This window comes from Anser brachyrhynchus, assembly GCF_964034855.1.
Source record: "Anser brachyrhynchus genome assembly, chromosome: 5".
In the NCBI taxonomy this organism is placed as follows: Eukaryota; Metazoa; Chordata; class Aves; order Anseriformes; family Anatidae; genus Anser; species Anser brachyrhynchus.
The window spans coordinates 9747836-9769605 of record NC_137699.1 but is presented as its reverse complement, the minus strand read 5'-3'; the positions used below and the strand labels follow the sequence as shown (position 1 = coordinate 9769605).

The 21770-nt window shown below is 37.9% G+C and overlaps 1 protein-coding gene across 22 annotated transcripts in view; it reads left to right on the top strand.

Moving 5' to 3' along the window:
* Positions 1 to 21770, top strand: part of ANO3 (anoctamin 3) — a 262541-nt gene that overhangs the window by 141749 nt on the left and 99022 nt on the right. For 18 of the 22 annotated variants that reach the window (XM_080593074.1, XM_080593070.1, XM_080593086.1 and 15 more), the window contains one exon: positions 20825 to 21037. In XM_080593074.1, coding sequence (XP_080449200.1) covers positions 20825 to 21037 — 213 coding nt within the window. Of the gene's footprint in view, positions 1 to 157; positions 363 to 20824; positions 21038 to 21770 lie in introns of those variants that run through there. The other 4 variants (XM_080593079.1, XM_080593081.1, XM_080593080.1 and 1 more) reach the window with 3 other exon arrangements.

Genomic DNA, 21770 nt, shown 5'->3' with positions numbered 1-21770 from the left:
AACAACGGATGGTGTTCGCAAGCTGTTCAGAGACTTTACAAGCAGCCAGCTTGGATCATTTAGACTCAAGAATTTTGTCATGTGTCTAGGCAACGTGTGCGGATGCGCATTTGCTCTTCCTCTATACTCTAAACCAGTGGGATGCAAAACAGCTTCAGTCTGAAATCTAGACAGATACATTGTGGTTGTGCTGAGTCTCTGCCTTGCCTTTTGCAGTACTGAATGCTTTGGGGTACTTGTTAGGCTACCGACAGAAGGCACCACCTTTTCTGTCAGAGGCCAGCTGCCTGCGTCCGGCGGTGTTTAGCACGTCCCGATGTGCACGACCTGCAGACGGAGTTACCCAGGCTGCGGGTTTGGAGGTACGGCGCGTGGGTTTGGCAGTGGGGTCATGGGAAACGCTGTTTGGAGAGGGACTTAGTGAAAATAGCTGCGTTGGATGGGAAGAAAAAAACATTTGTGTGAGCAACAGAGGGTTTTAAATATGCAAACAAATGCTGGAATTATTTTTTGTTTCTGCATGACGAGCTGGGGAGCTGGGAGAGTACAACACTTGGAGTTACGTGGCATTAACTAGTTGCCTTGATTGAAACTAAGGTGTAATCTAGTTTTGTGCTTTCATGTTATTGTTTGAAATTTCTCCTGTATTTACAAGATGAATTTTCTACCTGGGTACTCGGATACGGTCTAGTTAATGAAGCATTCGTTATGGATGCCACTGGTGACAACTGGAGAGTGCTCTGCTCTGGCTGGGCGCACATCAAACCTGCTGGGAAGCGCTGCCTCTGGCTGTGTCGTACTTCGGGGATCAACATAACCTAACAGACAACTGGGAATTCAGGAACTTGAAAGTCAAAGGGGCTTAGAAAATGTGGTTTAAATATTTCGAAACTGTGGCTTCATACTGGATAAGGCCTTTAATAATGGGTAAGGCCATAGATCGGTCTACATTAATCAGCTCCCCTGCCTAAGCGCTTTTATGGGCTGGTCTGTACAAAGGTGATCAAGTCACTTTGTGTTCCAAGGGCTGTTGGCTTCCCCACTGCCCTCTGCCTGCACCTCCTTTGCACTCCACCTTTTGAAGCAACATTATCTTCTTTTCTGTTTTAGTGTTAAGGAATGGAAGATGAGTATTTTAAGTGTGTAGACAGCTATTTTGATATATTGTTCAAACGTATTTAGTCCTATACTAATGCAACTTAACAGGAATTTAAGGTCAGGAAAACCATGATGCAATAACATATATTGCAGTATCTTTCTATTTGCTTGGCATAATTAAAATAAGCGTAAGTAATACATACCATTGCATAGCATCAATCTGAAACACAGCCTTAGGAAAGAACTCTCCAACCACAATTTCTTAGATTTAATCTTTGCTGAACACTGATTTAGTGGATACCTGCCAGAATAGCAAAGCATATGTTCAAAAGCCTGGCAAGACTTGAAGAGCTTTGGCAATACTGTGCCACGCGTACCCTGTAGCTAATTCAGCAATGTGCTGTTAAAAACAAACGGTATGCCTCAGTTTTCACTGATAAATTTTCCAAATATATAACTGATATTAGTCAAGTCCTCTGTAGATTCTTTAGTAAATAAAATTGATTAGTGAAAACGCGTACCTAGAATGTAGAAGAAATTCTTCTGACTGCAGGAATCAAAATGCTTTGCACTTTGAGTCAAAAACCTATTTCTCTTCCTGAAGTGCCAAAGATTGTAACTTTTTATCCAGAATTTATAAAACTATTTTTGATTGTGAGCATTATGAAATGCCTGTGCTAGTTAAATATCAGCAAACCAGTGTCCAAACATAGTTTAGTATTAAAAAATAAAACCAGGAGCAGTCTAATAGCACTCTGTTTTACATGCTTGTGAAACCCAACGTGACTGATCCTGTTGTGCAGGAGGGCTCTGTCATGGGTGTTAGTCGCTAGCTCAGAGAAGGGTGCCGTGCACTGCTCTGTTTGTTTCCTGTTTTATCGCCTTTTTGTTTTATGGTATAGATGCTTGTCACAGCTCCATAATACAGAGAACAAATTTCAAAACAAGAGGTATTATGACAGTGCTTAAGGGATCGTGTCTATTTTCTGTCTGTTGGAATGAGAGTGTGTGGCTGTTCCTTGCAAAGTGATGAAAAAGCTTCCACGTTTTGCCACTGGCTCGTATTTTAAGTCACTGCTGCAGTTGTGCAGCCTTTCCTTCCTTCTCTGCGATGATAATCAAGCAGCTATCTTCATGTGCTCCTCAGGCTAATTGCCAGAGCTCTACCTTGCATGGCACGGTTGAAGTAAGAGAAAAGAAAGCTGTAGAGCTCCAACTATGAGCAGGAGAATTAAGTTCTTGCTTGTAGTGGTTTCTTGTCAGTGTTGAGACCTTGTCAGGAGCTCGAAGCTGTCTGCCTGTTTGCATTCCTTACAGTAGGCACAGCAAGTTCACCACGATGCTGGCTGCACAGCTCAGAAGTGCCTGGCTAGCTCTCTGGTCTCGTGGCTTGGTCGTGGAAATCCAGGTTATGCTACCCAGTCAGGGGCTTAAGGGACTTCATAAAGAAGGGTAGTGTCAATGGTTTTACTTTTTTTTTTTTTTTTTTACTCCATTTCCAATGTAATTCAAGAGGCTCTCTGACTGATTTAATAGGTCTTTTTTTAAAAGCCAAAGGTGGCTGAGACTTTGCCTAGATTCCAAACACTGGGAGAGTGATATGTATGTGATGTATAAAACCAAATGGAGGTTGCAATCATTCAAACACATTTCTTGTAAAATTCTGATTCTAATCTAAAGGATTTTAATGAAATATGGAAGTACTGTATCCCCTAACCAGGTAATATTAATAATAAGCATTTATAATACCTCATTTGTGTCTCATACATGACATATTTTATCAAATTTCTTCCAGAAACAATGTACCAGCAAAGTAGGAATTGCCAATGATTTAGTTCTGAGTGCCGTCTAATACCACATCTGTTTCAGATTTATCTTACTTTACTCAGGAGCGTGCTTGGCATACAAAGTACTCTTACCCAGCCATCAGGCAGCAGTCACTGCTTTAAATCTAAGCACATAAAAGTCTTCATAGGAGGGCACGTATAATCATTTGTACAGGTAGTAAGGAATCTGAACAGAATTGCTTCACTCCAAGCTGCAGGAAAATACGAAAGGAGAACAAGTTACATAATAGCGGCTATAACTCAGAGTAAAGCAAAAGTCTCCTTAGGGATGATATTAATGTTTAAGAGAATAAGAACAGACTTTAAAGATACTATGGCAGAGTGCCAAACACCAGCTCCCATTGTCTTTCTCAAAAGCATGTGCCCACACAGCTGCAGATACTGACCTGTCTTGGAAACAAAAGAACTTGAAAAATACATGCATAATTGATTTTAAAAGCCATCCACAATATATGTCCTTTCCTCATGGAAACAGAGATGTCAGAGAGTAAATGAGATAAAAGGATATATCCAGCCTTTCGAATTTAAACCAGGCGTTTCTCCATTTCTAGTATTCTGCTGAGCATACTCTTCCTATCAGCACAAATAAAGCCGATATAATAGTACTGGAAATCACTGCGCTTGGAACTCACGAAGAAGAAGAAACGATCGCTTAAATGACTCTGTGTGTTGGCTTCACTTGTGATTGTGCTTTCTCCCAGTGGGAGAAATACCTATAATAATGTAGCCTTTACCCTCAGTGCTAATACCTGAAGACAGTTGTATGTTGAGACTTCCTCAGATTTTGATTTCTTTTTCCATGTCCTTTTCTTACCTCATACTAATGTGTTAATGTTGTCATGCCTTCAGTGTGCATTTGACTGAGCAGGCAGTGGTTTCAGACTGCAAACAACCAGTATCTGGCATCTTGCTTGTGATTTGCAGAAATACTCAGAAAATGAGCAGGACTCAAACTGTGAAAGGTCATCACTTTCTGAAGCACGTAAGTGTTCTTTTTTGTAGGAATTGATTTGGAATCTGTCTCGGTGGTCCACAGTATTGATTGAGTAGTCCACATATTCCAGAAAAATGCAGCCAACTTCTGGCAGAAGATTTTGGTTTCTGTCTCTGTGGGTTTTACTGGAATAGCCTGCTTCATCCAACATCATCTTTATTACTGTAGGCATCAATATTTCTCTCCTGTCACCACATTGAAAGCTCTGAGAGTACAGAAGTCATGCTCAAATGGACGCATAAATTTTGCACACCCATAAGTATTTTCCGGTAGACATTTATTGTCTCAGTCTGTGTCATTAAATGATTCACAGTCAAAGGGAACAGAAATATGGCTCACGGCGATGGCTTATGGACATTCTTGCTTTGGGAGAGTAAAAGTGTCTGCTGGAGGGTTAAGTCCCAGGAGAGTGAAAAATGGGAACGTGATCGCATCGCCATGGCTGCTTCATTACACAGCCAAGTGGCTTTAGTGGGACAGACGGTGAGCCAGGCAGCAAGTATCAGGTTTAGTACTGAATGTAGTGCTGGCATGCTACAGTGGGTAAGCAGCCTTCAGCAGAGGGGCAGAACCTGCTTGAGCAGGGGTTCAGACCAGCCAACCTCCAGAGGTCCCTGCCAATGTCTTGGGTGATTCAGATGAGTGGCAATAGAGGCTTCTAAAAAAAATACAGCTGGTTTCACTTCAGATTGGGAAGGCAGGCTTAGATTTTCTTGGTGCAGGGTGACATAAGCATGCACGAATTAATAATCACCTATTTCTAAAATTGCTGGTATAGATTTTAACGCAATTAAAAAGGGCAGCGTGAGTAAGAAAAGCATGGACAGATGAATAGTGAAAAAAATCCAGCAGTTTTCTCTGTTTCTCAAATGGGAATTATGTTACTAAGCGTATGCTCTAGTCATCTTTATCAGGTTTTACCTCTAAATATTTTATAAAGGATATTGCAGATTGCCTTTCTCCTGCATGGCACTTAAATTCTAAATTATCGTATGATAAATTATTTGTTGTGCATCTAGGCTTGAAAATTACTAATTCCAATTAGAACTAAATTCAAACATCTTCTGTTAAGATAACAATCATAATTTCTGAAGACAAAATTGACAGCTTTAAGTGCATGTGCCTTCAATAACAACAACAACAAAAGAAGTAATACATAAGTGTGGGAGTAGGGTTGCAGTGTTTCAGTAGTGCTTCAGTGTCTACTGGAGCATCCTGACTGTTTTTCAAACCATGAGCTTAAGCCCACCTGTACGCAGAGAAGAACGGTATGGGGTGAGTGAAATTTAATACTGATTTTGGTGAGCGCACAACTGAATTCATGGTGACCTCTGTTTTTCCATAGTAAATACTTTTCAGTGTATATAGACTTTGAATCAGTTTTTCATAAAGGATGACCGCAATATTTCTCCATTTGTCAGGGATTGTCTATCAAGCTGGTGAAAACCATGCAAGAAACCTAGTTTTTCTTATCCTGAACCCTTATCTTACTCATCCCCCAATGAATAATGGGTAATATAATTTCATCTTAAATGCTCATTTAAAATATTGAGTGATTGCAATACTGAGTGCTTTAGTTCTCCCTTAACAGATTTGGATCAATTTTCTTTAATTGAGTTTATTCTTGATATACTTGAGAAATTTTATTTCACCAAATAAATCATGATGATTCCTAGTCTTTGCTCTGTATGTTTTGCGTATTTTTATTAAGTATTCATTACTGTGACAGTATTTAGAGGCATTTTGAAAAGCACATAACCATATAAATGCATATTATAAGTCTGCACAAAGAGCTTTTAAACCATTAGTGCCACTGTTGTAGATAAGTACTTGGGGATTCTTATATCCAGGGATTATTTGACTGCTTCACATGATGAGCTATTAAATCCTCATGTGAAATTTAGTACAGTTTTTTTGGTGATTACAGATTAGCTTATCATTGAGTTTAGCAGCGGACTCGTTTGTCATCTTTGAAAGTAGATGAGAACTGGTAAGTTAAGCAATCGGGAAGACTGGCTGATCCTCAGCTGTGGAAGCACACAACAAAATTGAAAACACCCCGCGCCACCCCTGAAACTTCCATCTTACGTTAGATTTTGTCTAGAAGATTGGTCCACAGCTTGCTTCCAAAAGAGTTAAAGCCTGTAGCACGTTTTTTGTCGTGGAGATAAAGCCTGTGAGGCTGTGAAATCCTAATGGAACTATTGTAAAAACTAGGCCATCTGAAGGAAAGACTTCTGCTTGTACCAACCTTTAAAAGCACCGTGTAAGCACATCTTCAGTTTCTCCACTCTTTTATATTTCTCCAAGCGTATCAACTAACGTCCTTTTTGTAGTTTGGGTACCGGAGGCTGGAGAAGAACTTTCCCGAATCATCTGTTGAAGGCAACTTTAAAATAATATATTGATTTTAGATTAAAAAGCCAGGTAAAAGGAAACTAGAAGATGCGATTTCAGTGTGTTAAATGCAACTAAGGCTTAACACCAGGTGCAGTCTTAAGATCTTACAAAAGTTGATAGGGAACTCGCTACGAACATAAATTGTAAATAGCTGAAACTTTTCATATTGTATTTAATATAATGCTATGTTAACTCTTACTTATTCAGTTATTCCTGGAACCATTAAGAAATGCCAGAAGGTAAGTGGGTTCTGCGGCCTCCGTTGCAGGTATCGGATGGCACATCCTGCCACGTTTAATCAGCTCTCTTGCAGTTGACTGGAAGAAGAACCTGCAAACACAGTGGAGCGTCATCCAAATGCTCCTGGATGATGCTCAAGTGTGAGGCACTGCCAGCACACCTAGGCAGACAAGCCTAAAGCAGCTTCACTTTGGGTTTGAGTTCACAGGGGACCTGTTAACAGCCGCAGTCAGGAAATGCCGTCGTTCTATCACAGCACAGGGCTGGAAGGGTCCCCAGGAGATCACTAGAATATTCCTCATCCATAAGTTGTGATTACTTTATTATTTCTGATATATTATTTCAACCTATTCTAAACAAGAATGATTAAAAAGCGGGGGGAGGGGGGGGGTTTAAAAAAAAAAATGCACTCTTTTAGGGCTAGTAATCTTTCCTGTTAAGAAGTTTTTCCTAGTATGGAACTTGGTTTTCTTGTGACTTAAGCTAACTACTCTTTTCCCTAAGCATTGCGAACAGGGAGAACAATTGATGGCTCTCTTAAATGCATAAGCTTATGCGCTTGAAGACTATTACCGTGTCTTTCGTCTGTTAACTAAACAACCCCAGTTTGTTCAATACTTCTTCTCTGGTCATGTGTGCTCACTCTAATTCCATCTCATATCCTGCTTTGTAGACTAAGTGATCCATTTTTCCTTTCTGAAAAGAAATGCTAAGTATTTCAATGAGTTCGTAGTGTCATACATTATTAATGAGAAAGCCTGTACATATATATGTTTGACCTTTGTTCAGAGTAGTGGCCGACTGCTTTTGAATCCAAGCAATGACAGTTTTGCATAGTCTCTGAAATTAGAATTGCATAAAAAGTATAATCGAAATCTTTACAAAATCAGGATAAGAGGATATACAGTATGCTTCCCTTACATCCACAAGACCTGTTATTCTATTTTAGTAATAAAAACAGGGCAGGGTGATATGACTTGTCCCTGAGATATACGTACTGGCATCCACTTGACTTTCTGGGTTCCTTCTGGTCAGCGGTGTGCAACCGACCATCCACAGATCCTTGCAATCTGAAGAGGTTAGGAAAAATAATGTAAGCAAGCTCTCTCAGAGAATTATATTCTTTTTGTGATCAGTGTTTGTATTTCTGGTAATTCCAAAGGTTTTTAACCAGAATTCCTTTTTCAGTGTGTTTCACTACAGTCATATGTCTTCGTTTTTTGTTTTGTTTTGTTTTTTGTTTTTCCCCCCTCTTCTCCTCCCACCACCCACCCCACTCCACCTCCAATAATCTTCCTGGACTCCAGCAGTGTGCTTTTAGTTGCTTATCAGAGTTCCCTCATGTGTGTGTCAATAAAGCTGGAAAAAAAGACCAGGCTAGAGCATGTCTGATTTAGTAGTGTACAAGGTTAAAAAGGTGGAGGGTAGAATGGATGAAGTACATAACTGTGGAATAAACTATTTAATATATACTAGAGATTTTCAGGAGTTTATGCTTTGACCAAATGTGGGTGTATTTTTTTTTTCCACACTTTAAAAGCAAGGCTCTTGCAAATTCATATATCCCCTTCCTAAAGCATGTGGGCAAGATATCAATTCAGTGAAAATGTCAGAAGAATTCTTTTTAACATTAGCAAATATGTTTTTCCCAACACTTTTGAAACAGATAAAGCATTTTTTTGGTTGCATCACTCCCCCTCCCCCCAAAATGTTGTCAAAATGGATGCACTTAGTCAAAATTGTATGAAACTTCAAAATGTAAAGTGTTGGTTGTCAATCTATAGGAGTTTTTAGGCATTAATTTTATTGGTGCCTTTTGTAATTTGTCTCGGGTAGGTATATTTTCCCCAAATTTTCTAACACCATTACTGTTACTTAGTGCAAGCCAGGAGAGGAACATCTACATAACAAAGAGAGGAGGACGAGAAGATTCACATCAGAAGCAAAATTCTTCCTTCTGCTATTTCCAGTAGCACAACTCGCACCAGAGTTGTCTTTGCTTTCTGCAACACGGAGAGCTGCAGGCATGTGGGTAGTGTGGGATGATCTGGCACCATATCAAGAAACAGTTTGCGCCCTTAAAGGTCCACTTGTTGTCACAATAAAGCTTAGATTTTTGGAGGGGCCTATAAGGTCCTGTTCAGTATAGAATACCTATCCAAACTGCAGTATATGAATAACACATTTAAAATCTGTTTGCGTTTTGTTACATGTAATCATGTCGGTGAGCATCTTTTGGTTTATGTAACTAGATGCTGACCCTAAAGTCCTCACTAATGTGTTTGCATCGTAACTGCACACCTGGTTGTGCAGCAAAGAGTATAGGCACATTTAGTTCCCACAATTTCACAATGTTTATAAGTGAACAGTGCTGTGATTAAATGGAATCACATCTCAGAGCTCTTCACTAGGTTGTATTCTGTGAGCAGTGCTCCTGCCACTATCTTCATATTTTCGGACACGTGAGGAGAAATAAATAAGGTACAGCAGCTCCTTCCTGGTGACAAATTATTAGGCTGACGCATCCTATAGAAAACACATATACCCTTTCATCTGCATGGCTAGTATAAGCAACAAATCAGTGTTAAGGTGCTAGATGAGCTCATTATCTTTCTCTCTTATCCGACAGATGAAAAAAATAAAAATTAAGAGAAATGTGCTTTAGAATAGTAACAGGGTAACTTACAGACAGGAGTGGAAAAGTGTGAGCTCTGTGATTGTATTGGCGTAGTGTTCAAATGAGAAGTTTTTAGTTTTAATGTCTTTAAAAAATAATGTGTCATTCTTCATGTTTACCAGGTTAACCTTTTGTTCAAGAATACCAAATTATTTTATTGTCTCTTAAAAAATCTATTTAAATCATGTGTTTATTTGGAATATGATTTAAATTGTAATTAGATTTAAGAATGTCTTAGTAATTCTCTTGCAACAAGAAAAGTGACTGAAATTATGTAGCACAGGTTCTGTCAAACCTAGGAACTTTTAGATTGATTATTTATATTTTACTTCATATTCCTTCTGTAAAATGTTGCTTTGAGATTTGGGATTTTTTCAGTCATAAGGATTGACAGGAAGATCCATTGCGTGAGTTCTGCTGGAACTTGCACAAATGGCTCCCTTGGAGAAGGAAGGAAGACAGCTAGACCTGTCCAAATTATTTCCTCAGTACTGTTTGCTTTACGTTGCTTTTTTAAAATGAAAACAAAAATCAAGCTACCAAACAAAAAACCACCTCAATCTAAACAGAATATTAAAGCTATTAGATGTTTGTTTCTTGTTTTTTTTGTTTTTCAAATATCTCATCTTAGTTTATTTTGATACTGATCTTTAGGTTATATGTGTATTTTTGACCATTTCTTGCCCCTTTATTGTGAGACCTACCTCGGCAAAAGTAGCAATTTCTCTCTCTCTCTCTCTTTTTTTTTTTTTTTTTTTTACATTACAGAATCATAGAATCATCTAGGTTGGAAGAGACCTCCAAGATCACTGAGTCCAACTTCTGACCTAACACTAACAAGTCCTTCACTAAACCATATCACTAAGCTCTACATCTAAATGTCTTTTGAAGACCTCCAGGGGTGGTGACTCCACCACCTCCCTGGGCAGGCCATTCCAATGCCTAACAACCCTTTCGGTAAAGAAGTTCTTCCTAATATCCAACCTAAACCTCCCCTGGTGCAACTTTAGCCCATTCCCCCTTGTCCTGTCACCAGGCATGTGGCAGAACAGACTAATCCCTACCTCGCTACGGCCTCCTTTAAGGTACCTATAGAGAGTGATAAGGTCGCCCCTGAGCCTCCTCTTCTCCAGGCTGAACAATCCCAGCTCCCTCAGCCCCTCCTCATAAGACTTGTTCTCCAGACCCCTCACCAGCTTTGTTGCCCTTCTCTGGACTCTCTCGAGCACCTCGATGTCCTTCTCGTAGTGAGGGGCCCAAAACTGAACACAGTACTCGAGGTGCGGCCTCACCAGAGCCGAGTACAGGGGGACAATCACTTCCCTAGCCCTGCTGGCCACACTGCTTCTTATGCAAGCCAGGATGCTGTTGGCCTTCTTGGCCACCTGAGCACACTGCTGGCTCGCATTCAGCCGACTATCAACCAGTACTCCCAGGTCCTTCTCTGCCAGGCAGCTTTCCAGCCACTCATCTCCCAGCCTGTAGCTCTGCTTGGGGTTGTTGTGCCCCAGGTGCAGGATCTGGCACTTGGCCTTGTTGAACTTCATACAGCTCGCCTCAGCCCATCATTAATTACACCTATTAAGATTTAGTGCTGTCTTATACCAAATCTCATCTTTTACTATTTACAGCCATTGGAGTTGCATGTATACTTGCATCTAGAAATAGTTTATTTCATACTCCAGGGCTTTGTCTTGCATGCTGCGTATTCTGTAACCTGCCTGGCCGTAAGAAACTACTTGCAGCTTTTGAAGTGCCTGTTACAGAACTGCTTGCTTACTTCTGCAAAAGGCCCATTCATTCTGCACTACACAAAAAAGTCTATTTCTAGCACTGTGCAATGCTTTTGACTTCTGCTATGTTGTCCATCCATGCAAAACTGTCAATTACCATCTGCATTGATCTCTTTTCATCTTAACATTATTGACAAATGTGAAAATGTCCAGAGAGCTTTTTTTTTACTACTATTATTATTACTTGACAAAATGTTAAACTTTATTTTATTTACTCATTAGTCTTAAAAGTTCACCATATTTGTATTTTTTCCATAGTCTCTTCGGTTACACCATTCCATCTGCCAAACATATACTAATCCTCCTCAACAATATTTGGATTTTTCTCTGAGAACACTAGTTTTATGGTTGCTCTTCAATATAGTCACGTTTAATCCAAAGCAGAATATTATTCCAAAACAAATCTCTTTTGTTTATTGACACAAATTCAGGTTTTTGTTTTGTTTCATTGCAGCAGTTTAATTGCAAGCCTCAGTCAAGTCATCATTCAGAGTACCTTCCAACTGCCTGGAATTCTCAACTGTAATTTTGCAGGCATTACTTTGTCGACAGAATATAATCCATGTACTTGCAGGTTTCTTTGAATTTGAATTGAATGTGATGTGTAATTAACCGGCCATTCCTACTTTGGGGTCGATTTCTGGAATTCAAATGCAAATTCATGTAATCTGCAAGATGATGTTGCCTACTTCTCTTAAAGAACTAAATTCCATAGAGATTTGTGCCAAAGTCTGAGGAATACCAGGGTATTTCTATACTGACTAAGCAACTCATTTTAACTCAGAGTTGCTCTGCACACCACATCGTCCTTTTTACCACAGGCAGATCTCACATAGGTTTGATACATTGTTTTGCAAAGAATATGCAGAAAGCTGAGCAAAACCAGCAGTTACAGTGTGCATTAGGTCTTAAGACCCTGTTTCTGTCTTGCTGACTTCTCATCTGACCACCCATGACAGAACACAGGTGTTCAAAAAGGACATGTCACAGTCAACCTTGCCTGTAAAGGAGCTGGCTGCTACAGACCTTTCATCTTGTAAGGTGAAAAGGAAGTGGAGCCATTTGGGATACAGTGAGAGAAAGCACCAACTTCCTGACTTTTATTCCTTTTGGGGCTCTTTGCTTCTGTTGTTATTTTTCCTTTGTTTGGCTAGCACATACATATTATTTGGAAAAAAAAAAAAAAAACTGGACTCAAACCCCTTGATACCTATTAATTTTATGCTTGGAGCATTTAAGCAATATCTTGCTCTATTAAAAGGCAATAATGCACTTTCTTCCTTTTCCTTAACCTCATTATGTTCTTGCTAAATCAACGCAATTGTAGCAGTTCTGGTCTCCTGAGGATTCTCTGAGAAAGCCTTTTCAGAAGAATTTCAAGACTGAGGCCTGTGGAATAGCCTACTTTGAGATGAATATTCTCAAGATTTACTGTTGTTTTTCGGGGGGAAGAGAAAATACAATATTTTGTTTCATTTCTAGTGTTTTCTGGCAGAAGTGTTTGTTACAGCGTTGGAGATATTCCAGACTAGTTAGCAGCCTGCTGAAGCCTTTTAATTCCCGTGTTCAGTTAAGCACAAAAATATTTTGTTTTATTTTCATGGGAAGTGTTATTGATGACTCAGGCACCCATTTCATTCCATTGAAATTAATGTTTAAGTGACATAAGACCAGATATTCTTGGAGATAGGCTTTATAGAAGGTACTGTATAAAGCTTTGGAATGATGTCATTATTTAAATTATTTTTGTCCTTTTTTTTTCCTTTGATTTTGGCTCTCCAAAAAAAAACCAACTAATACCTTTTTCATTAAAAATAATATATAGGTGGTCTAAACCAGTTCTCAGATATACAGAAGGAATGGATTTGGGGCCTGTATTATGTAATCAAGAATATAAGGGGAAGAAGTAAGGTGTGAAGATCTGGGGGAAAAAAAAAAAAAAGGCATTTTTCTAAAGTAAGCTGAATATTATTGATTCTGAATGAGGTAATGCAGTTTTTCTTAAATGGGAACACTACTAGTTTTTTCTTTGTGTGGCTATCCAGACCATACAGGGGCCTAAAAGTCTTCAAATAAGAGCCAGAGGGGCCTACACATGGTGTTTTATAATAGAATCCTGCATTTTTTGCCAATTCCATGAACATAAGGTACAAAGGGATGCTTACAGATTTCATGAAATAAATTGTTATTTCAAAAAAAAGCGTTCTAATGGTGTTTTATTACAGTGACCCTTAAGTACTGGCACTTCATTGGCTGGTATTGGCTGCTTCTATAAATCTTGCAATCTGGGACAACTTCTATACATTTCTTAGATAAAATCATACATGAAAACGTGGCTATACTTTTTTGTCTCTCATCCTGTGAGTTAATTATGTATTTTTTATCAAGCTGTTTAAAGTAGTAGACCTCCTTTTAATTTTCAGTTGATTGTTACGTTATAGGAATTATCCTAATAGACACCATGTGGGATCAAGGTCAGGCATCTGCTAAATTTAGGAGAGGTTTGTGCAGATGTAGGTAATTTGTTGATTCTGGTGCTAAATTTCCTGCTGCTCCATAAGGAAATAGGTCTTTGCTTCATAGGCCTGAGTGCATGAGGTATATAGAATGGAAGAAACATAATTTCCTATTCTTTGTGATCATGTGGTAGATCTGTGTGTGTTTTGTTGGATTTTTTGTTTGTTTTACTCTCCATTCGGTATAGTTAGGACAAAAATAAGGCCGTGTCTGTTTAAATAGAGTTTACAATCAAAGCTATAGAAACAGAGAATATTGTTCCCAAAAGTAACTTAAATGGGAGGAACATCTTAAACCTAGGTTCTTTAAAACCTGCAGTGTTGTTGCATTATTGGTTTGCTTCTGTTGGCACAAAGGCGACGTGTCTGGGTGGAGATGGTTTCGTTAGAGACTAAAAAGAGTTCCATATTGATAGGGATATTAAATGCAAGCCCAAGCCCAAATAGCAGACTTAGTAATAGTAAAACAGTTATTGGCTAGGTTTCTTTCCCAGCAGAGTCCTCTAGGGATCATTTTTAACCATACTTGCTATATTTAGTAGTGAACTGGAAGTTTACTTAAAATCATTGCTGCAGTAGTGTGCAGAGGTCATGAGGACTGAAGCACTAAATTGAGTACCGGCCAACAATAAGCATTTCACTACAGAAGTTGGAGGCTTTTCCTGGGAAACAGTGTCTTGGATTTATATTTTTGCAAGTGGCAGCTATTTACAACAGATCATCACTGTCCGTGGAAGACCTATAGCCAGGAGGGCTAGTATGACTTCGGAGCCCTTGTGTTTGCCACTGTTACAGTGGTGTTGGAAAGCTGTGTGCTGTTCTACTGCCAAATCAAGAAAGAAACACAAAATGTTGATAAGGTTCCATTAGTCCTTCATTATAGTTTTATACTGTAGTTGTATGTAATAGCTCATCAAAAAAAAAAAAAAGATAAAAAATTGGATCTAATGTGAAAATCTATGGCTACTTGAAAAAGTAAAGTAATAGCTTTCTGCTTCTTAATCTATTAGATAAAGCACTATAAAATCAAAGTTTAGAAACTGAAGCATAACAAAACTTTATTACTGGAAAGACATCTGGAGGAAATCCAGTTCACCACTGAAAACCACTATAGCACAAATCAGTATTTTGAAATAACCACTAACTAAACTTTTTCTTTTTTTTTTTTTGAAGTCTTATTTTTTATATTGTACTGAAGATCATTTAGATGATCCCACCAGTTCATTCCTTTCCCATTTCTGAAGGTTATTTCTCACATGTAACTGGGGAAAAGAAAACCTAGCACAAGTATGGCATTTACAGTTTACTTATTCATTTTTGTTCCTCTTTTCACAATATTTGTAACTGGGAAAAAAATCATGGTATTAAATGGAAACAATCTTAAAAGGCGTGATTGATGATATCATTAAACCTCTGATTATTTCATAAGCACCTTCATAAATCAATTTTATTTGTGGTGTGGGATGAAAATGAAAAATACCCTAACAATGAGTTATCATTCAGGATGTATTTATTAGTTAGCCTAGGAGTTACATTTGCCCAGTGGCTACGTTTGAACGTTTAATAGAAATAATGTTGACCTATTCATTTCATAATGGAAAAGACAGTTAAAGGCAATCTGGAAAAATACCTTTAGAAAATTGGGATTCATAAGCTTGCTTGATGCACTGATAGTATAAAAGAGAAATAAGATTTATCTTTGAAGGCTATTTTCTGCCTGGTTACTGTGTGTCTTATTTTTCTTCTCTTCACAAGGAAAGGGTTGGCTAATTTTCTCTAGTTTTGTTCAGGCTTTTTAGTTGGGTTTACCATATAATAAGAATACTTGACATCAGTTTGTTTTTCTGTAAGAACATAAATGAGCTCTGATGTTCTCCAGTTTGGTTCTACCTTTTTTATGAAAAAGGAAAATGGGTAAATTTCTTAGTCAATTATAGTTCTAATGTATGAAACTGAATAATACCCTTTGTATTTCTTGAGATCTTACAAATAAATGAGAAAACTAGTATCTGGTGGTACTGAAATAGTTTATTGTTTCTTCATTATTAGGTATCTTTCGATCATAATTTTCCAGAATTTTATAAAGAAATTATCATACATTGTTTTCTTTTGGAGGTCACTGTTGCCAACCAGACTAAACTTGTTCTTTAGGAATAAGTACCTGTTATATCCATTGATTATCGAAGCCTAAATTTTATAGTGCTCTTCAGACTGGAGCTGTTTTCTACTTCATACTCTAGAAATATGTTTTCACATAAAATTTAAATGTCATGAAAATCATTGCAACTTCTCTTTGTGTTGTATTTCATTAGAGAACCTAATTATGGTGACACTGACAGAAACATTTGAAATTTCTGTTTCTCAGTCTGTTTAATGTGTTTTGCAAATGACACTTCATTATTTCATTTTAATTAGACTGGTGTGGTATGTGAAGCCAAAGGATTTACATAGTTGGTTTTCTTCCTTTTTTTGCTTTGTTTTTACAATTAAGAGGGCATTTTTGTCAAGAAAAACTTATGATGACGTGAATTGTTGGTAAGACCTGTATGTTGTTGATATTGATTGTGGACGTTATTATATACTGCATCTCTAAAGTTGATGCTATTGATTTGGCTTTTATAGCAGTTAGTCCTGCTTCAAACTAAATTTTATGCTGGATTAATAGGCAATAGTTATTAGGCTATTCTTTTTGAAATTATCACCGATCCGGTCTTGCTAAGTGTGCTTCTGTCATTAGGCTGACAGTGCGTATGTGCTACCCGTAAAACTTTCCTCATATAAAATGCAGAGCAAATGAAATGCAAATAAATTTTTTGTTACCTCTTAGTAGAAACAATTAGCTGTATTTCGCAGAATGAGGCTTAGGAGAATTTTTCCTTTATGTTTTTAATGGCCAAATCCAGAAGGCATGTGAGAGCTGGCTTTATTTAGCATTTATCAAGATGGGCATAATGTTGAGTGTGCATTAAATTGTGCGTACTGGTTTAACGATCAGAAAAGCTCATCACACTCTAGCTCCATCCTTCCTGCCTGCTCTGCCAGGAAGCTATGAGATGTAGTACAGCTGGCTATTCTGGCTTTGAGCCATGCGGGGATTTGCCTACATATCAGGAATCCCCTCCTTTCCCGCAGAAAAAAAAAAACTCTCTCTTACACCATAAACTTTAACCACCTTTTTCTCCTATGTGAGAAATTTCTGTACTCATGCTGCGCTCATTTCCATATTCATGCTAAGTGCAGTGGAAATATTTTATAGGAAAAGATAAAATGAATGCAGTTTGAATAGAAAAACAAATGAATTTTTTTCAGGTCATGGTCTTGCATGCCTGAAAGCTGTCTAAACCATGTGTTTCAACCATTTCGTTGCAATGCTAATATTGCTACAATACAAATGATTGTCATCTTTACCACGTTCGAAAACTTTTGCACAGGTCATAAACATTTCCTCCATGAAATCCCATTTCCCTTAAATTTGACAAGTGGTTACTTGTCTTTTATTGCAGTTCCAAATATCCTTGACTGAGCAAGTGAAGTATTGTAAAGTTGCAGTTGAAAAGGTCCAGATTCCAGAAAAACAAAACAAAACAACAAAAACTTACGGCAAAGAGAGGAAGAGAGTTTCAGTAAATCAGTTTAGTGACCCAGTTTATGATGGTAGCCACAAGTTGTTTGTGTGCCAGAGCTGAATAAGCATTGGCGTGCAATAGCAAATGCCACCAAAACTAGCAGGTCACGGATCTGGACTGTGATGCTTTACCAGAGAAGAGAATGGATTAAATGGTTAAATTTGAATCATGGAGGCAGAACATACTGCTGTGTGCAAACGTGCAATGAGGTTATTTTCTTTATCCTCTCATGTGACTCATTCTCTCTAAGCAGAAGCAGCATTGTATGTATTAAGGAATCAGCTTGAAATGATGTGGAGGAATACGAAGTAAGAGAGAGCAAAAGGAAGTAATTTTCATTTAAATTGAGGCAGTGCCTCATAAAAGAATTGTACTTTTTAAAATGTGTATCACTTAAACTGTTGTCAAAATTGAATGACTGTGTGTGTTATTTGCATTACCTTAAATTTCTTTGGTAATAAAATGATTCATCATGCTACGTACAGTGATTCCAATAAGAATGCAAAAAAACGTTTTTTTGCCAACATGAATAATTATACATTAGGGTCCATGATTTCTGTCGGTATGTGGCTGCTGAAGAAACTGATCAGTACCCAGAACAATTACAAAATACATCTCTTTATATATTATTTGGTAGTATCCATTGCTCTAACTGTAGATTTCAGCCTTATAAACATGTCCATTTATGAAGCACTGCAAAGAAGACTTCCCAGAAAACTTGCAAGTAGCCTGGCAGCCACTGTCTGGTGTTGCTCTGTCTGACCAGGACAGGGTGGGGGCTATAGCCCAGTGCCACCGCGCACTCTGTTGGCACTGAGCCTTCACTTCAGAGTCATTAAAAGCAGAGCCCTTTCTGCTCATAGCTATTTAAGAATGCATGGCACCTTCCGAGGCAGGAAGACCAAGAGCAGTTACACTGTGTGGCAGATCTGGAAGAACTGTCCTCATTGGACTGATGAAGTTCTGCGTTTCCTGGTGAAGCGATGCTTAGGCTGGTGCAAAGCATGGTCAGTGAGCTCAGGGAGGTTTTGAAATGAAAGGCTCTTTTAAGCCTTTAGCCAATGTAGATTAATACTGGAACTATCCTGCTAATCAAAGGACCTTCATTATGGACTCCCATTTGAGTTTCAGAGAAGAGACATCCTTGCTGAGTGTGACGTGCTTCTTCGAGTGGCACAGATTTTGTTGAGGACAATTCCTCAGAATTTCATGGCACTCCAAGCAACAGATAGGTTTAGATTGCGTGGTGGGGTTGTTGTTGTTGTTGTTGTTTTTTGATTTAGTTGTTTACATAGCACAAATGGAGAGAGGTAAAATACAGTACTAAGAGACTAGGATTTTTAAGGAAGTGCTACAGTGTAAATTATGCACTCAAGCAGAGAAGTAATGTCGTAAAGTGGACTCTCTTCATTAATTGTCTGAGGATCTTTGACACTGTGTACAGCGATCACAGAAGATCTGTTGATTTTATACAGATAGGGGGCCTTAGCATTCTTCATAAGCAAGCCATAAGACTATCCAATGCAGAGATAAATTGTACATTTTAAATTACTGCTTGAGAAAATGCTTGACCTGTCATGTCTTCTGAAAACATATATGGCCTTCTTGTTTTTTTGTACAACACTGAGAATCAGTTTCACATCAAAAAGGATGGAAACATGAGTGCTAAATAAAACAGCGTGCTAAGTTTAGTCAAAAGCAATGTTTTGGGAGGACCCAGTATGTTAATGAACATATGTGACTTGCAATATTCATCTTAAGATTTAATGTCCACTCAGAAATGCGCGAGACAAGAAAGTCATGTCACCAACAAATAGTGGTATATTAGTTTTTCATTTTAATCATTTTCCTTGCTATTTTTTAATTCTTTGATATATTGCTTTTAATAGGTACTGAAGCACAGAATCTTAAGCTTGGTTTTCTTTTTGAGACAAACTAATTTGCATTTGATACAGAAAAATGAATTGTGAGTTTTCATTAAGACTTTCTAGTGTCAATATTTCCATAGGAAGAGCAGTTCTCAAAGAAGCTCGTTTCCTGTAGCTAGCATTTCATTTCAAATGCCTTCAAAAAGACAAATAAAATATTAAATTTAAATGTCTGTTTCATTTGCAAGAAACAAAACAAACGCAATCTAGTCAGTAAAGCAAGTTACTATATTTTCTGACACACACTATTGCATGAAATGCCTGCTATTCGGTGAGTGTGTGTATTTAATTGCCATTAAATTATTTAATGTCTGCGTTTCTGCAGTGTAATTGAAGTAATATGAGAAATTTTCAAAGTGCTCGATCTATTAAGGAAAGAATAATTCTTTCATGGTATCTTGATGTCTAAATCTGAAGTTATAAGACTAATAATGCCAACATAGATGATGATAATGCTTTCTTTTAGTGTGTGTTGAACAATTCTGTACTGTGACCATGACTGGGGATGTTCTGATGTTGGACTAAGGTGGACTCTGAGCATCCTGGCAAAGAACTTTTTATGCAGAGAAGCCGTAAATTGTGTCTTGTCTTCCCCTTATTTCTTGCGAATATAATATAATCGATTGTACTTTTCTTAGACAAGTGCACTTGGATTGTTTACCGTTCCCCTCAATCTCTAGAAAAAATATGAATTTTAGATATTATTACTACATTATTGCAATTTAGTGTTAACAAGCTTTACAATTTATATAAAGTCTTTCAGGATTAAATGAGTTAAAAATATTTTGCAGATGTTCAAATGGCTGGTAACAATCTTAATGTCTGATACTTTAAGCGTAAGTCTAGGAAATGTAGATGATCTCTTGTTTGTGGACAGGAAATATATGCAATTATAGTATCGCTTGTTATGTCCCCAACATGGAGATACAATTAGAGAACTTGCTAATTATTAAAAATTTGTGAGATGTATTTTGGAAACAGGGAGTTGAGATGTTAGAATAGGGCAAACTCAGAACAGGGATTGATATTTGCATCATTTTTAGATGATTCACTGAAAGCATTGATCTGCAATTCACATTTTTTCATTTAAATTAACAATCTGCTCTTTCGGGTGTTCTCATTGGTTTTACACAATTGACTAGTGTCAATGAATGACCTGAACCTGAAGCTAGGCAACACATATGAAAGCCCATGATTGTGCATGCGTCTCAAAAGAAAAAAACTAGAATTAGCTAATAGATTTGTCATAACTCAGAAGCTTTTTAGGTATATTTCAAAGAAGAAGCTGGTCATGAATCCTTTGGGAAGTTCATGAACATTTTTTGCTTGTATGTCTTTTTTTTGTGTGTGTGTGTGTCTTTGAGTATTTTTATTCATGAAATTTTGGTAGACAAATCATTGTAACGGGGTTAACACTGGGTACTGTCATTTGCTTCCTAATGACTGGATAACATATGTACTGTGGAAGTACAAGATTAAGAATATTGTCAGTGTGAATCCTTGGTTTTTGATGGAAGAGTAGGTGAAGAATTCCTGGATTCTCTTTTCAGCTCAACATTCTTCTTTCAAATTTGAAATATTTTAAACATTTTTTGTTTAGTCGGAGAGTTGCTTATTAAGTGGATGAAAAAACTTGAATTTTCAAAATAAGCAGTCTGTCTTCGTTGTTGCTTAATACAGCTTCCTTTTCTTTTGGCTTTTCCAGGTATGAATACCAGCAAGAGTGAGACGGTGAAAGAACATCCCTTACAACCCTCTAGAAGATCGCTGCCATGCTTAGCTCAGAGCCAAACTCATCCTCAGAGTCTGAGCAAGCATTCTTCATTTCTGCAGCCAAATCGTGTGCAGCCACAGCCTCGGCCTCAGCCCCTAAGTGCAGGGACATCTACAGCTACAGTGGATGTAGTGTCAGAACGAGGTAAGAGGCTGTCTCTCAGCAGCTTCTTCCAACACTGGGTGTGGAAGGGATCTTTGGGAACATTATTCATAGTCCTGTGATACCTTAGATCAGTTTTTTAGCATCTTCCATTAAATTACAGAGGCATCTGATAAGCTTTGATATGTTTGGGTATGTACAGTTTGTTGAAGAGACAGTGACAGAGTTGTATGCAACGGCTAGAAGAACCTTGGTGCTGAGTTCTTGAGTGTAATCCCTATAATGTTTGAAGTGAGGCTTAAAAAAATTTTGCTTATTTGTCTAAATTGCAAGTTATTTGTGCTCGCTGAAAATAAGACAAGGAACTGCTCACATATGCTGTGAAACAGCATGAAAGTTTCAGTAATCTGTCCTAGGAGAGAGAGGAAAAAAAAAAATACCGGGCTTTCTGTACTAAAAGTCTTTAAGTATGAACATGTTGGAGCAGACTTCTTCATTCGCTGTCACGATGCAGGGAAGAGTGCTATGAAGAGAATGAGAGAAGGGAGAAAATATCTATGAATTTTAGCTTGTATTTGGCACAGGCTCTACTTTTATTTTATGATCGCTATTTTAATAGATAAGCGTGCCTTAACAGAGAGACTAGTCTAGCTGGAGATTTCAGTCATTGTGTATGTACCCTATTGCCAGCTATTGCCAAACACTGTTGTCAAATCTGTGTGAACCTGTATAGATTGAATTGGCTGGTTTCTGCAGCTAAATTTTGGAAAGTCCT